Source organism: Toxotes jaculatrix, chromosome 17 (assembly GCF_017976425.1).
Source record: "Toxotes jaculatrix isolate fToxJac2 chromosome 17, fToxJac2.pri, whole genome shotgun sequence".
NCBI lineage: Eukaryota > Metazoa > Chordata > Actinopteri > Toxotidae > Toxotes > Toxotes jaculatrix.
Window position 1 is genome coordinate 10953347 of NC_054410.1, and position 17590 is coordinate 10970936.

General features: G+C 41.0%; 1 protein-coding gene across 1 annotated transcript; it reads left to right on the top strand.

The window, feature by feature from the left end:
• Positions 1 to 308: 308 nt before the first annotated feature.
• Positions 309 to 13422, top strand: LOC121197614 (doublecortin domain-containing protein 2). The gene is made up of 11 exons (XM_041061297.1): positions 309 to 592; positions 1160 to 1208; positions 1444 to 1520; positions 1660 to 1791; positions 2277 to 2429; positions 2555 to 2603; positions 6253 to 6385; positions 8263 to 8363; positions 8924 to 9058; positions 12009 to 12078; positions 13343 to 13422. The coding sequence occupies exons 1-11, from the start codon at positions 309 to 311 to the stop codon at positions 13420 to 13422; spliced, it is 1263 nt and encodes a 420-aa protein (XP_040917231.1).
• The last annotated feature ends 4168 nt before the right edge of the window (positions 13423 to 17590 follow it).

The window sequence follows — 17590 nt, forward strand, 5'->3', positions numbered from 1 at the left end:
ATAAATAACCCATTACTTGCTGGTGGATGGTTGCCTTGGAAACACTTAGGTTTTGGAATCAAACACCAAATTAACGCTAGCTACACACAAAAGAGAGAAGCTAGCAAACAACAACAACAACAATAACGGGAGGGGGGGTAGGTTTCTTGATGCAGCACCTCTCGTGTGGAGGAATTGGTTTCCATATCAGACGCTATCTCCAGTTACGTCTCCGGAGACTCAACACACCTGCCACTGACACATTTACTTTTGACACCAAGCGCCATTATTGTTTGTTGTTTTAAACTGCTTCTATTAGCTAACTAAGTATGCCGGGCACACCTGGGAAAAGTGATTTGCCACCAACAAAAACAATAATTGTGTACAGGAACGGAGACGCCTTCTTTCCCGGAAGGAAAATAGTTGTGAATCCGCGGCAGGTGTTAACCTTTGACAGCTTTTTGACCTCGTTGACCACGGGGGTTGAAGCCCCGTTTGGTGCCGTGAGGAAGCTGTACACTCCCGTAGAAGGACACAAAATCCAGCATTTGGAGGACTTGAAGCACGGGAGTGTGTATGTTGCAGGCGGAAATGAGAAGTTCAAAAAGCTGGAGTAGGTACCATGCATGCTGTGTGTAAGGTGGTGTATGAGTGTGTATGTTTGTGCGTGCGTGTGGTTTTAGCATGGAGGTCAGGCCAGTGTTAACGAGGACGAGCTCTTCTCTAGGCCCTGAAAGGATGTGTGCGTTTCCAGCCGTGAGCTAGCTTAGGTGCGCATACACAAAAAGTTTGTGCTTCATAGTCTTTAAAATGTGTCTCCAGTTCATTAACCTGTTTCCTTAAGGCTTTGAATATGCTAATCTTACACATACATATCTTACGTAAGTCTGAATTTGAGTTTATCTTACGGGCTTATCTGGGTTTATCTTATCTTTGGCTTTTATCATATCTTACGTTAGTCTGAATTTGGGTTTCTTGCAGACCAATATTAGTTGTTAGCATAATCTCTAAAACAGTGTTTGGTGTTCCTTCAGCTGTGTTTCTTAAAAATAAGCGTTTTAACTTGAATTATAAAGTCTGAGGGTGTCTATCGTCTATTTTGTAGACCAACAGTAACTGTATATGTTAGGAACCGAAGCGTGGGTTTGACTCATTTACATTATTTTTTAATGTCTTCCAGTTATTGTGAGATAACAGCCAAGAAGCCACAGAATAAGAAAAAAGAGCAGGTAAGATTGCTTTTTGTGTTTGATAAGTTATACTGAAAATAACTGCTATTTTCAGGTGCCGTATTATTATGTGTGACTGTATAAAAGGATGTTTTTTTTGTTTTTTGTTTTTTTTAGTTGGAAGTAACTGGGATCAAACGTAGCAATAAACACAAAAGTCCTGATATCACACATATTATCAGAGTTTGAGTTGGATGCTTAAAAACGCCTCATTCCTTATTCATCAAACTTTCAGATCCGACCTGTTGTTCACAGCAGATTAGTAGTTTCTGCTCGCTGGAAGAGAACTACTGATGAGTCTTGCACAATAAAGTGAGTATTGATTTTTTCAGCTAAATGTTATCCACAATGTAAAAAGAACAATGTTCTCTCTTGTGTTAGGCAGTCGTACAGAACTTTTTTTTTCTTTTTTTAACTCTCACTTTTTCTCATATTTTGTTGTGTTTCATAGTGTCTTTACCAATGGCGATGTCTTGGTGCCTCCAGCCCGAATACGGATCCCAAAGTACACTCTCAGAAGTTGGGAAAATGTTTTAGCCATGGTGACAGAGAAAGTGCGTCTTCGAACTGGTGCTGTGTACAGGTAATGTCTGACGTGTTGTTAATTGCATTAAGTTAGCTATGTAAGTGAGTAGCAAGCAAAGTTATTTTCCCAAGTATATTATGAATCCTGACAAAAATGATGTCCATCCGTTTTTCAAATAAATGTAGCTTATCAAAAATGGTGCACATGACTCTAAAGAGTCGGCTTCTTTAATATAGATGAAGGAAACATGATTAGTGGAGGCTTTCCAGTCAGTTTAAGTGCATTTAGCAGAGTGGAGGGATTTTTTTGAATTAATTAGTGACTGGAACTGTGTTGTGATGTGCTCACTGGAATTCATCCAAAACTGCTTGTTAGGCAAACACTGCTTTGATGGGTATTATAAAAAATATACTAACATTAAATTTAACAACTCAAACAATATCTAAGACATGTAACTAGTCATATCCACTGATATTTATATGCATAGTTGAAAAAGCAGGACATTTCTCATATTGGTGCTGTTTCTGTATTTGATTTCCCAGGCTTTGCACATTAGATGGACACCCTGTCTGCAGTTCTAGTGAGCTGGAGAACAACCAGCACTATGTTGCAGTTGGTGCAGAAAAGTTTAAAGCTCTCCCATATGACCATTGCGTTGCTAAGGATTTAATCAGGGGAAACAACACAGTCGAAGGGTATGAGACCTATAATTTTTAGTCAGTGAAATAAATTTAGATTTACACAAACTGTTTTTGTATTGATGTGAAAAGGAAGAAGAAAATATGTTTTTTATTTTTTGTTTCCCTTTTCTTCCCTGCAGCCAAGACATCCTGCCTCCTATAAGAGAGACAAGAAACCCCAAGAATGTGGTGAGTACGGTTGCCTTAGAGTTGGGCGCAGTTTGCTTTCTGGTTGTTCGCTTTCTAGCGAGATATTGCAATATTGTTACCTTTTTTTTCCAAAATTCGCTCTAGCTTATTGTTGTAACACTTTGGTAGGATCACAGTGGAAAAGCGTATCTTTGCACACACAGCATTTCAATTAACATTTCCCACGTGTGAGACTTGTTGTGGGGGTGTAATTCGTTATGAAACAGCACTATCATCAATCACTGTCTGCAGGAGGCATTGAGTTACCGTTGCTTTCCACTTTGATGGGTAATCCCCACAGAGACAGGCTGGCCCACTTGATCAAGTGCAGTGAGCCTCATAGACAGATCATATGCACCAGGGGGACTTCGCTGACTGAAAACAAGAAAAAAAATCTCTCATTCAAACCACAGCCGGGACAGTTTGTATTGTGAATAAGTAGACAGTGAAATGCTTTGAATCCATGTGAGGATTGCGCTGCTGTGGGCCCGAGATGAACACCAAATCACACAGTGAAGATGAGAACATGCCCACTCAGCAGGTTGAGGTAGAGATGGGGGCCCCCTGTGAGATATGTGTCTGACATCTGATATTTCTAACCATGAAAGATGACAATGCTGTGGCAGATGTCAATTTTTTCAGATGGAGAAAAATACCCCTAACCTTATCTCTTAGCTGTATCTGTGGTAGACTTTCATTATATTTAGAAATAAGATGAATATTTATTAGTAATTTATTAGAATTAATAGAAGTGCTGTGGCCATTTGTAAGATTTCTTGAGCTTATTGAAATGTATCCAGGCATAGAACAATAGATGAAAACCACACTGTTATCAAACTTTTCTTAGCTCAGGTTCAGTTCTAACACACATTAGGTAAAAAAAAAAAAAAAAAAAAAAAAAATTGAGTCAACACTGCTGAGACTATCTCCTTTGCCATTTCACTTAGTACCATGAGGTGGAGACAGAGACAGAGCTATGGCTGAGTTTTGCATCTACCAGCTCATTGTAATATTAGTCATTCACTAGACATGATGCTGCCGCGTTTTACTCCCTTTGCTTCTTCGTCTGATCCCTCATGAATTTGCAAACATGACTTGACCAGTTAATAAGGACCTTTCAAAGGGGAAAGATACATGTGACAAATATTGTCCATTCTGCCTTGATCTGTCAGTTGTTTAGCTTACTGATTATACATACATTTATAGGGTCATGTCTGTCATTAATTTCAGTTTGACCTCACAAAACAACAGCAGTCTGGTTTGAAATGCCTGTAAAACGATCCTTTAAACATGCCCGGTGAGGCTGTGTAAAATGTAACCTTGCTCTTGCAACCTTGCTGTATGGGAATGGTGTCTGTCCTGTCCCGTCTGCACCGGCGGCAGAGCGTTTCTGCACCATTGAATGGGACATCTGGTCTGGAGCAACCACTGAAGTCTAAACTGACGGCTCGGCAGAGTGTAATATTGAAATTCTCCAGCATACCGTGTTCCCATCGGAAGCAAGCATATATGCTGAGTTAGGTGTTCAGAGACATGATGAGGTAGAAAATTTTGAGGTAGACATAGCATAAAGGGAAGATTAATAGGGCAGAGAGGAATGCAAAGAGACAAAGATGAAAAAAAGAATAATGGTGTGCATCAAAGCAAAGTACTTTCATTTTACAGTAGTCGTAATGAGCAGTGCAATTGTGCTCCAAAGATACTTCACACGGTGCATCCTGTGAAAACAGCCCAGAAAGTCTGACTAAACCCTTTATAGCTGCACTCCCTGACATCAGCAGTGACTTGCTGCTGCTTCCCATTTCTCCGCTTTTCTCGGATGATCTCATTGGTTAGGGGAAGTAGCAATGCCCCGTGGAAAACTATACCCCCTCGCTGCTGCCAGCATGTCTGCTCACTGAGGACCCAGCCCTGGGAGTGGCTCCTACTGATACCACAGCCAGTATGGCTGGAGGCTGGTCGGTCCAATTGGTTGGGACCCCCATTTTCCCCTGGCTATCATATCACAGTGTCCTCTTGTTGACTCCTGTTCTCTGCCACTTGAGAGGGCTACAGATTACTTGCTGCTCGGTCCCCCTGAGCCCCTTTCACACTAACTCTAGCACACTCTTTCTCTCTCTCTTTCTCTCTCTGGGGCCTCCTGATACACACAGTTGTCTGCTCCCACAGGACGTGGTACTATAGATATGTAATACAGAATGAGAGGGAAGATGACCTCAGCTTTTCCACTGCTGTGTTTCCAGTTGTGCTGCTACTTGTACTGTACTCTCCTGGCTCCGCAGAACCCCTCGTCCTCTGCTTTCTCCTCCCCGAGTGAGACAGTCTTGATTTAACTATGTTGATTTAAATAAGATCTATTTACATCTCACCACCGGGGTGGAAACTTGGAGAACAAGCTGTTCAATTTTTGACAGCCCAGTTGTATTTTGATTCTGAACTTAAGCGTGAAGTTGTTTCACATCGCTCACAGACGAACTGAGGTTGCGAAACTGAATTAACAGCTTACCACTGCGACAGTACCACTGCTCCTCTGTCTTTGATCTTGTGTGGTTGTGGACACTACAGTGCTAGAGTGTGAACTCTGTTTCAACTCTCCTTCGCTGAATATACTAGGCAAACTTCACTCTTTTTTTTTTTTTTTTTTTTTTACTGTTTTATTTTTCTCCCTCGGCCCACCAACGGCTGTAGAAATTCAAAAGAATATCAACAGACTTTGCCTCTGCATTAAAGAAAGCAAACAAGTGAAGAAACAACGCTGTTATTCCCCAGACTCCATGTTAGTGAGCTTGCAAACACCATTGCCAGAAGTGTATTCTGGTGGAAGCCTGAGATCACTACACTATCCCTCGAGCCAGCCCAGGGATCCAGCCAGGCAGCTGCAGTAAAGAGCACTGTAGCTGAAAAGAAACATTAAGTCTGCTCTCTCCCGCTCTCTGTGTCTGCGTCTCTCATTCTCTGTAAGGGAGACATACCTCACCTTGCTACCTACAGAGGGGATGAGGAGCCTGTGAGGAGAAAATTGCCTTTTGTGGAAGCATTAATTCAGATGTGTACCCTGCTGTCTGAACATCACTCTGAACTCTCCCCACTGCTCCCTCTCTTTTCCTCTCTCGCTCCTTCACTCTCCCACAATGCAACAAAGTCCCAAGCCTGTTTTTTTTCCCTCTCCTCTCCATCAATAACCTTCTGCTGTCTACTGCTGAAGAATAAGTTATTCCCTACGACTCCCTCCCTTTCCCTTTAAGCTTGTTTGGATTTTCATTGTTTGATCTGGCTTGATAAATAAGACAAATGCAGTTAGAAATTCATGGCTGCCCTATTTCATCAATAAATGATTAGTTTGCCACGCTCCCTAGTGATTGATAGGTTGTGCGCGGGATGTATTGGAACCAGATGAATTCAATACAGTAGGAGTCACAGGGGAGCTACAAAGCATATCAGCTCATGAAAAATTGAGGTCAATGGAAAATGTAAAAAAGCGTTGAAAAGAGAGTAGAAACAAGTTTCGCCCCACAATGTTTTGTCTTTTTTTTCTTCTTTCTCTTTACAAAACAACGGCAAAAAGTCGATGATGAATCACAGAGAAATCTGAGGAAATATGCCTTAATCTGTGCCCCTGTTTTCTCCTCTCTTTTGTCTCTCCATGTAGCTGGCTCACACAGGCTTTCGAGAGGACCTTGAGCACACAGCCAGGGGCCAGATGAAGAAACACACAGCCAAGCCGGAGAGAACCAAACAACAGAGGCAGGTGTCCAGAAACCCAGTTCTCTTCTCGACAGGGGGTAAGCAGAGCATTTTTATAGAAAAATCTCTCTCTCTTTCTCAGCCCCCATGTCCTCATAGTATGTTTTTTTAATCTCCAACACCTCCTCTCTTAATATGACATGTGGAAACCTGTTGGCTGTTGAAGACCAACTTATATATATATGTGTTTGTGTACAGTATGGTTGTACATGTATAAGGGTGCATTTTGATGCGCATGTAGGAGTGCATATCACCGTATGTTCCTCTGTGTGGAGATAGGAGAGTCTAGTGTGTGTGTTGGAAATATGTAGAAAATCTGTCATTTAGCAGGTGGAGGAGCTCTTCCTTAGTTCTCAACCTGTACTTTAAAGTCCAAACAGAACTCAGCTCCCTGCACTTTGAAAGAAACATGACTCTTCTGTGAATATTAAACAGAACAAGACTTCAAACACCATCAAGGGGGCTTAAATCATAGATGAATTCAATCAGGCCATTTTACTGAATATGAATCCAGAAAGCCCTGTTAACTATGTGGGGGGAAAACAAAATGCTCTAATTTTCTCCTGATGTGGGAATCAAAATGGTAATAAGTTATTAATCACAAATAATGCTGACAGAAGATCATAAAAATAACAAAATACTCCTTTATATTGATGGATCTGAACATTTTAACAGTTCCGCTGTTTAACAAGGATATTCTGTTGATCATTAATACAGAGTAGCTGTGCCTCGACTTCTTCTATTTAGTTATTCACTTGGTGTTGTTTCATGGGTGTTTGTGTTACCATCTGTGCTCAGTAACACAGTGACGCAACTTAAAAGACTCATCCTGGGCCACAAATAAAATGACATTATGCGGTAGAATAAATTGGATAATTGCCACAGTTTGAATCCTGAAATCCTTTTGTTTTGGAAGAAAAATCTTTTCTTCCTCAACAGATGATGCTGTTGTTTGTAGCTTGGCCAGAGCACGGCTTCTTGGCCACATTTTGGACACCTGATCATGCCTTCAGTATGGTTTCATCGCACAAAAGTCATTAGTAAAGGTCTAGCAGTTACAAAGATAAAAGTCAAGTTTTTTCCCTTTAACTAAATCACTTCTTAGAGCCCTTCATAAAGGGTTTGCAAGTATCACCATGTAGAAGATCAGAGCTTTTGGCATCAGATTTTTTTTTCATTCTGTTTGCCTTTTTATTCTAACTAAAGTGAGTCTAGGAGATACAGAAGTAATGCCTGACTGAAAACATAAGCAAAAACATAACGTCCACATGTTCTGCAGCTGTCTAATTTCCTCTTTGAGCAAAATCTATGAACCAGATGAATTTTTCTACACATTGTTCCTTTGTCTTATCAGTGATTAATCTACCATGCTTGGTTATTTACTATTTAAATGAAATTACTCAAGTCTATTGAAGTAGAATCAACCTCAATAGTGTGTTTCATTATTCACATTCCCCCCCTGTATCAGATCCAGCAGCTGCAGACAAAAAGGAGTTTGTTTACAGGGAAAGAAACACTGTGACGTTGCCATATAATCTATTCCCCACATGCATCAAGAGCAACCTGTCACTGTCAGGAACTAACCCTGGCCTGAAAGTTCACGCTGGCTGGCCATATTTGTGGCACGGCAGCTGTGGCTTTCTGTGGCCCTTTCGTCTGTGGGGCCATTCTAAATAAATAAATGGCTTGACAGCAACATTGATCTCTTGTGAAGTTGAACAGGAGAGGAAAAAGGAGAGGACAGGAGGGCAGTGAAGGATGGAGGGATAGAGAAAGAGACAGATTGAGAGAGAGAGAGAGAGAGAGAGAGAGAGAGAGAGAGAGAGAGAGAGAGAGAGAGAGAGAATGTGAGTGCAGAAGAATGAGACGGCGACTGCCAGCAGATGAGGTAATTGTGATTAATCACTTTTCTCAGAGGGCAGCGTGTTCAATGCACAAAACAAAAGGAGTGAGATAGCAGGAGCAGCAGAGGTGCAGGAGGACAGCCAGTTGAAGGTGGACCTACCAATTGATCAGGTAAAACACAGCCCCATACAGTACTGCAACCTGATGAGCTCTTTAACATGTGATCTTTGAACAAGCTTGGAAGTGTTTATCTGATAGGAAGTAAGAATTGATCCCAGTCGAAAAACAATATCATCAACATCATCAAAGATGAACACAGGCCATGTGCTGATTCCATTTAATGTAGTGGTATGCTACTAAGTGAACTTAAAATTTCTCATAATTTTACACCTTCCTGCTATTGAGGACAAACAGAACACCACATAAATGTTGATAAACAACACAACAGCTGTTTTAGCAGTGAAATGATTGGGTTTGATGGAAAAGTGTCTGTCACTGGAGTATAGCCTCCGCAGTTTCGTCCCACTAAGTTTTACCTGTTTTTTTTCCAGCTTCAAGCAGAATTAAATATACACTTCTAGTACTGTGCAGTATCAATTTCTGCTCAGAATAAGGCTCATGAATGCTCAATAGAACAACTTACAGAAATATATAAAAATTTAGCAAAATCAATACAGCAGTACAGTACAGTGTAAGCCAAGGGGGATCTTGTTTTTTTTCCCTTCCTGCAGGTTGAGGCCAAGATAGTTGAAGAGGAGTATGAAGATGGGAGTTGTTCTGCGAGTCCCTGCAAGGCCCCACTCCATGATTCAGACGCCTCGTGTGTGCAGAGGACTTTGTCTGCAGGTTCCAGGAAGGATGTAAGTACTCTTATTATAAGTTTTATGTAGTTAGTATTTCATCTTTAGTTCATGTTTACTTTATTATTACGTCCAATTTTTTTTTCATTTGCTTTTGGGTTAGGTCACATAAAAATGGTCTAACCAGCAATTATGACAATCACCATTTCCATAATTGCAAGATCATCACTTCGACCTGCTTCCAGCAACTATACATTCATCTAATGTGTGTGTAACCTGTTTTTCTGTCTCCATGGTTGTATTTACCAGCACAGCCCTTCTTCAGGGCAAGGAGAGTCAGTAAAAGGCTCAGGGCATAGTACTGGTACTGGAGACATAGGATTAAAGACACCTGAGCCCCAGGTACAGCCTTGTGTAATATGAATTTTAGATACTGTATGCACCACAGCATCAAGGTTGAAAAATACATAGAAGTTTGTGTCTCTTATTAGAGTGGAGCTTCATAACAGTATGTGGCTGTATTTGATGTCTGTCCTTTACTCTGGTTATTGCCTGTGTTCACAGTGATAAAGTAGGGCTGGGCTGTGTATACAGATGTTTTTGCATGGATCTGTGGTTCCTAGAAATTACGCTCATTTAAATACACTTATTTTGCTCTAATAATCCTCGAGGGACAGCAATATGAAGCTGTGCAGCTGTGATGAATGCACACAATAGTTGGGTGATATTACTATTCCAAGCAATTTCATTCGGCTTTGAAATGAGAAGATATTGAGTCTTATTTAAGCAATCAATAACCTTGAACATTTTGTTTTAATGAAAACTATAATTTCAAGCAGTGGCAATTACACCATAGGGGAATGTTTTGGTGTGGTGATGATTTTGCTGCCGTTTGCACTTTTGCAATAAAGATATTCTTATCGGGATAATTATTGACTTCTGGGGGCCTGTTATGACCCTGGCTAAAGACCTCATCAATAGCTTAATTCATTACTTATCCCTTTTAGTCATACACGAATGTTGCTGATTCAGATTGACTATGGATTTCAGGGAATGACCATTAGATAATGGAAAATAATAATAATAATAATGATCCCTGTACAGACTCAGCTACTTTTTGCCAGGCAGTTTTTGATTTGTCAGCTAACGAAGACTGACATAAGGACAGGGTAGGATTTTTATTGGAAAGTCTTCAGTTGAAAACCTTATGCCAGCACACATCTGAAGCAAGAGTAACTGCAGTTTACTGTGCAGTTGTCAAAATTGTGTCATCGTTATAAGACATCATTTAAGCCTGAATTGTAGAGAGCAGACATCATGAAGGGAAGCAGCTTTTTTTCATCAGGACACCTTCAACTTTACCAAAATCTTTCTTTGCTGCCGTTCTGTTTTATCTTCATACATGTTTTATCAAGGGTTACATTATATTTATAAAAGTCGTTGTCAGACTAGAAATAATGATGCTGCAGGTGAGACTTACCTCACTTAAAGTCTAACCATCATTCATGCATACTCTCCTCTTTTCCCTTTGAGGCCAAACAGACTGTCGCTGTCTCGTTGTCGGCAACCTCATCATTTAGAGGGCTGTGAATAATAATGAGGGATAACTGCGCTGCTATGACTCATACTTTGAGCTGAGTTCGGACAGATTTCCTCCCTCTCCAGTGCTCATATGTGCTTGTGAAATGCCCCGTGTACGCCGTATATGTGCATGTATATAGGAGATATTGATGACCAAATTCAATTACATGATTACGTTTTCAGCCGAAGCTTTAAATGATTTATTGCACTGAATTTAAATAGTGAATAGATTTACAGACAGTACACCGGCGAGGCAGTTGTGTGCGTGTGATATTGACCTGTGTGGTCCAGGCCAAATAAAGAATAACGAGATTCAGCATCTCTGCCAAGTGGAGATGTCCGCTGGGAGTGAAGGCAGGCTATCTCAGTGGAAGAGAGCGAAGGATGGCGAGGTAGAGTCTGATGCACATTTATCAAAGCTTTTCTTATAATCACTTGACTGACTTTTGTTGGGCTTTCTGAAGGTTGGGTTTTCCTTTAGAGTGCACTCTGTTAAGGAGCTGATTGATTTCATGAGGGAGGGGACTCTGTCTATGTTGTGGATGTCATACACTTTGAGGAAACGTGGACAAGGGTAGATTTGCACTCACTGGTGTGGTATCGTGTTTACAACTATCATTTGTTTTGATTTAACAATATTGGCTGATTTATCAACCAGTCAGCTAAGCATTTTTTCTTAATTAATATTGTTAGAAATGCCAATACGGCTAGGGATGTTTGATCAATTGTCTTCCTCTTCTTAAGAATTTTGTGATAAAAAATCGAATCGTTATTGACCGCTGCATTGATCCATTCCTTTCCTTTTCCAATGCAAGTCCATTTCATTTGTCTTTCAGCTGGTTTTCTGTGCGCGTATTCCCCAAAGCTTAGGTTAGCCATTTCATAGGCCTTATTCGCCCATGCAAGGTCAACTATAATCAACTCTAGACAATGTCACCGCCTTGCTTTTCCAGTGAGCTAGGCAGAGGAAGATGATTCCTCTGGGCTTTTAAGGACCTGCTGCATTATACCATTCAATTACTGTTCATTAGACAGTGTACAGCCATTAATCAGACTGAGATGTTCTGCTAGTCCTCAGCGGGGACAATGAACTGGGGAAATTTATTCTGGCTTCCTGTCTGGGCCACTGTTTAGTGGTAAGGAGAGAGATGACACTTTGGAATGCACTGAAGCTTTCAGCACAAAGACATCCTGAACTGAACTGCTACTCCACTCTCTCTGTCTGTTGTCAGGAGAAGTTCTCCGCTTCATGCAGCGCTGTCTTTGAATTTTAAGAAACATAGGCTTTGTCAGAGATTTACTGCATATGTGGGAGAGTATTACGAATCTGATATATCACTGAAAGGGGAGAAAGCTGACAGATTTACTGATTAGAGCTTCATATGCATTGAATATGACTAGATGATGATATGAGAAACTGATTTATGTTTTCCGGGAGGCTAAAGAGAAGGAGGTGTCTTCTAGGCTCGGCAGAATACGGTCACGGATGTCCTGGTTTTTCAAGGGTAGGTTCATCAAAGCATAAAACCTGGTAGTAGCTCATTGGCGGTAGCGGCGGCGGCCCCCACATTCCCCTCCACAGCACCTAATGCACCCATAAAGAGACCACTAATACACTCTGCGTTACCAGTTCCTCCCTCACATTGCATGTCACCAGATCCGCAACCACCTCTCAGCATCTGGGAGAGCTTTACGCCATGCTTTATGGAGACCATCTGGTTGAGTGGGTTTTTTTGCCTCTCCAATCTCAGATGACTTATTCTAGTATTAAAGGCACCTGCACATCAAGGTGTGCCATGCTGAGAGCCAGGGATTATTCACCACTCTTTATATTTCCCTTGTCATTTGTAATTTGGAACCACTCAGACAGAATGAGAAGGATATGTACCTTGTTATGATGAAAATCCTTGCTTTTCTCCATGACTTCTTATTCTAAGTAGAATTGCATGGTCTGGCTTTTATTTGATTGATCTAGACTAGAACACATCTGAAAAAATTCAAAATAAGTACTATACACATTTGATTACTGAGGAAAACAAGATAACATAGTGTTAAAACACAAACCAAAGCAATGATGTAAACTTGACATTCTCCTTTGTTGGGGGGAATGTGCCTTTCACTTGGTCCAGGCAATTTCATTCTAATTGCCTCCGAAACATAGGCTTTGGTAGTAAGGCCCATTCAGTGGTTTCCCAGCATCCTCTATTGTCCCTTGTGAAAATTCCAAAGGTGACTAATGGAACAGGATGTGAATCCCTGCAGGTGGTTATCACTGTCTTCCCTTCAATCTGAGGTTCGCTCTGTGAGTGTGACACTAGGAAAATCAGTGCATCCTGCACTAACAGCAGGCTTCCTACCTCACGCACGTGTCGTCCACGCTATCATAAAAGTGCACAAATACACATTCATGTTCCTGCACATATGTTCAGTTATCTAACAGACAGCGGTTCATGTCAGATGTTTCTCTCGTACACTTGTGCATGATTTTTGTGTATATACATGTATTCTCTTTCAATTATCCTCATATTGATAGTACTGGAGGTTGCGATGTAGCCTTGCACACTCAAGTACAGGCTACGATTTCCCTGCAGAATGTCAATGGGCACTGAAGGGGGCTTTTGAAATAAATCACAGCACATTATTGCTTGCCGACTCCAGACCAACGTACTCATTTTTCTGTCCCTATCACATTATATTGTTGTTGCTGTTTATGAATGATTCTGCATCATTCATGCCTCATATTCCCTCGCTGTCACAGTGGATCTGCAGATGACACAGATGCAAAGCATAACTGGAGACTCAGAGCCATAGAGGCGGGCTGTGTGGGATGTGAAAGCAAATGCAAGTGATCTCTAACGGAATCAAACCTGCCTGCCACTTGCTTTGCATCGAAATGTCAATATCTGGGCAAGTTTTTATCCTTTGAAAGGAATTTTTCAGCTGAGGGAACATAGTAGGCCTTTTTCTCAAAGCAAATCTACCATCAAAGTACTTACTGCACCTGCCACCTTTATAGAGTTTGCCAGGGGTATTCCATCTTGACTTCCGTGTATAAAAGCAGGAGATACTGCTGGGTTCAGTTTGGCTGAGATTCTCCTTCAAAAGTTATTGGCACCATGTACAATGGCCTTGTAATTTATGAGAACTGTTAGGGCCTCTGACAGAAGTTGTAAAGCATCTTGACTGATTGGGTAGATGTGAGATGTGTGCAGTCATGGCATATTGTCGCCTGTATGTGTGCACGACATGCACAGAGTTGCATGGCTTGCTCTGTCACAGATAAATTACTCCACACAGTCAAATTAAGTTGTTGTAAATCACCTTGCGGACCTGAGACTAGTCCTGAGTGACGACCTTTACGCCTATTTGACTTTAACTCTTATTTATGTTAATCACATCTGTATTATACCGACAGTAAAATTTTGTCATATTCTGAAAGGTCACTGTTTTGCACCACAGCATATGACAGGGACAGAAAAACACACGAGTTTTGTTTATTATTAAGTATAAGAAGTCTTGACATGATGGTTTGGCTCTGGGATGTTTGTATATAAACAGTTTCTTTTTATTTTCTTATTTTTCCAGAAATATGACACATTAACATTCCTTGTTTTGATCTGCATGACATTCATTCAAAAGATATGTAGCATACAAATGATATAATTAAGTATCCCATTGTGATTGACTTGTGATCTCAAATACATAGAACATAGTAGTGCTCCAGCATTGCTCATCAGCCATATTGGGATACAGCAAGTTTCCGTGTTATTGTAACACATTATAACAACTATAACAACTGAGCATTACACATGCTTGGTGTTTCTGAAATCCTGTTACAAAGACTTCCAGTCTGGTGATATGTATGTACTAAAGTAATCTTTGGATTCTAGTCCACTACAGTACATGGTATCTTATTTTTCTTCAGCTTTATTCATCCATTCTTGCAAAGTTTTACTCAGGCAAAGAGCAAATGGTATCCTTGGGGATGGCTTCGCTGTGGGAGAATTAGAGCCTTTGTTAACTACAGTAAAGTTGGAAGAAAATGTATGCTTTTCTTCTCATTCATCATATACATGTCATGAAAGGCCTTCAAAAGGCAGCAGCTCCCAACAGCAATAAGTCTCTCCTTTTTTTTTCTTCACATTTTCATGGTGAAAAATAATAAGTTCCAACAACCGTGTGTTGAAAATCAGCCATTGTGATGTGAGAGACGTGTCTGCGTGTGATCTCAGCTGTACTCGAGACGTCAGGCTCTGTGAAGTGCACCACTGCCCAGTTACACATTAGCTTTGATTGCCAGTTTGTTCTGTGTGTAGCGTGTAGCTTTGAACTGCATCTCAAGATGAAAGCCAACCTTGTCCACAGTGTGTCCACTGTAGACCGCTGCTGTTGCTTATTTGCTTCAGGCACCATCAAGGGCTGTGGGACTGTTTTTTTTTTCTATAGTTCTTTACCATGCAGGGATGGGCATTATGTATAATTTATCATACAATGCATCCTGAGACAGCACCCCATCTCAACTCCATTTTAATTTAATGCCTCTTCTTTCTTTCTGCATCTTGTGTTGACTGTGGTCAATGTATGATACCACTAAGGCATGCCTTTGTTGTGTCCAGCAGATAGACTTTGATTATTAGTGGTTCCCATGGTGAGAGCATCACCATTCAGTGCTCCCTCTCTCCCCCTTTCTCTTTTTCTTTTTCTCTCTTTCTTTAAAAGCCAGAGCCATAGAATACAGTGTCAGACTGCTAAGGACCAGACGTCCTCGTTCACTTCTGTCTCCAGAAGCCAGCTGCTCATGTATAAGATGAAACAGTGTTATAAACCAAATAAAAATGTCTTGCCTCTTGACAGCCCCACCGTGAATATATAGCCTCTTATTTCAGTGAATATATTGCATAATTATGTATGGTTATGAATATTACATGGAGCCTCACACTGAGCGCATGGTAAGATGCCTAATTGCAGAGTTTAATTATTAAGAAGCAAAGGTCCTGAGCGGATTTTGTGAGAAGCACTTTTGATAAATTATTTTTTGCAGTTTTCTGATGAATTATTTTGGGGGCTTGTGTCTAATCAGCAGGCATAGTGGACGGCGTAACTGCTCTTGAGAGAGACTTATCTTCCCATGGAGAGGAATTACTATGCTGATTAAATCCACTGAAATCAACTAATAACTTAATGATATTGGAGTGGATCAAAAAAAAAATGAATCATTGCCTCTCGTGCTGGTGGCTGCAAAGAACACAAGGGCACAGTGATGGGTAGAATGAGGGTTGTTGCCGTTGACCTCGGGGCACAGCTTTAATATTTCTGTGCACCATGATGGAGGGAAATAGAGTGTATGATGGTATGTGTTAAAGCGAACCTCATATTAAACACAGTGTAGAAGTTCTTTACTTTATACTTCATATGAAGCACTTCAAGGGAAAAAGTCCAGAGAGGCTGACTAAACAAGGAATAATAAACTGGATCTCCCTCAAGTACTGCTAAAGCCACTAAACACAGCTGCTTGCATAACTACAGTACTATTGCTACTGCCACTTCTTCCTCTCCAGCATGTGCTATAACTGAGACGCCCACACAAAAATATTCCTCCCTAGTTATGTATTCAGTTCAAGTGCACTTAGTATACAGAAAAGTTTAAGGCTCGACCTCAGTTTTGTATTGAAAGAAATTTGAAAATGAATAAAACAGGCTTCTCTGCGTGTTACGTCCAATATAGAGCTGGTGCACATGATGTATTCTTCCATAAAAGCTAATGGCTGCAATGCAGACAATAAGAATCATTGACCCACTTAATCGCAGTTCTGTGTCACGCTGTGACAGTGCGAAAGTTAGTTCACCACAACCCGCAGGATCAAACGCGGGGTAATAGCTGGACTCCCTCCATTCGCCTCTTACAAAATGCATGCCGGTCTAGCACTTATGAAAGGCAGTCAAGCTGCTTTTCGCGAGCCAGCACCAATATGTGAATAATTGATTGATATTGATGTTAGGATCACCTTGGTGTATTCAGTAGTTGTTTGGTTTAGAAGTCTCCGGTGGAGGGCGGGAGCCTGGCCATCTGTCAATAACATGTCAGTCGTCTCGCGTGGCGGGAACTCTGACCAGCTCAAACGCTTCAGTGAGCAGCTCAACAATTGTTCTCAATGTGATGTTAAATCAGCTATTCTGCCCTGAATGGAGGCTTGATGGTAAAGTGTTTCAGGTCTGTTTCAGTAAGGGGTCTGCGAACTTGTCTGGAAATAATGGGCACACACTAAATCTCCTCTCCTGCTGTGATGTAATTGCAGTGATTATAAATGATGGATTGGACAAAGTAATACTTGATGCATAGTATATAGATAGTACACATTTTCCTTTTTAAGCTTTTCCCTGGTAAATTAACTACAAACACCTATTGACAGCAAATATCTTAAAAAAAAAAAAAAAAAAAAAAAATGCTGTGGATGTAGAATAGAAGCTGTCCCAGTGTACAATACTCTTATATCACAAGCTATTGGGCAGCTTTTGTGCAGTTTACCGGTTGTCAGGTTCAAGGCCTTGCTCAAGGGCACATTGTGTTTGTTATGGAAGTTTTATAGCAGACTCAATAATACAAACATGCCTGTGAACTTTTGCATCTTGTGCAAGTGAAATGAAAACTGTCGAAGGTCATTTTATACAGAGGCTCCACGTGCCTCGGGACCTGTATTGAGCCTCCTCGCAGACAAGATGGACAGGTGGTGTTATAAAAAGACCTTTTCGCCACTGACATCATCCAGAGCCACAAGGAGACCACTTTCCCTCTCTCTCTGTTCCAGCGTGGTAGCTACCCACTGTCTGAAGCTAATGGCTAGAAGCACTGCTAAAAGCTCTCAGTGTGATAAGGTAATGTGGAGTCAGAGAAAGAGAGAGGGAGGGAGCGAGAGAGGGAAAGAGCGCTATATCAGTAGGGCCATATATACTGATTATACAGTGATGAGGAAATGGTCTAAAAATAAAAACAAATGGAGAATGCTAGATGATATCACT

Bases quoted from the DNA above. Each gene is read 5' to 3' on its own strand.
- LOC121197614 (XM_041061297.1), top strand. From the start codon at position 309: ATGCCGGGCACACCTGGGAAAAGTGATTTGCCACCAACAAAAACAATA. The intron at 1,521-1,659 runs GTGAGTATTGAT...TGTGTTTCATAG, and splicing joins GATGAGTCTTGCACAATAAA to TGTCTTTACCAATGGCGATG. The intron at 1,792-2,276 runs GTAATGTCTGAC...TTGATTTCCCAG, and splicing joins CGAACTGGTGCTGTGTACAG to GCTTTGCACATTAGATGGAC.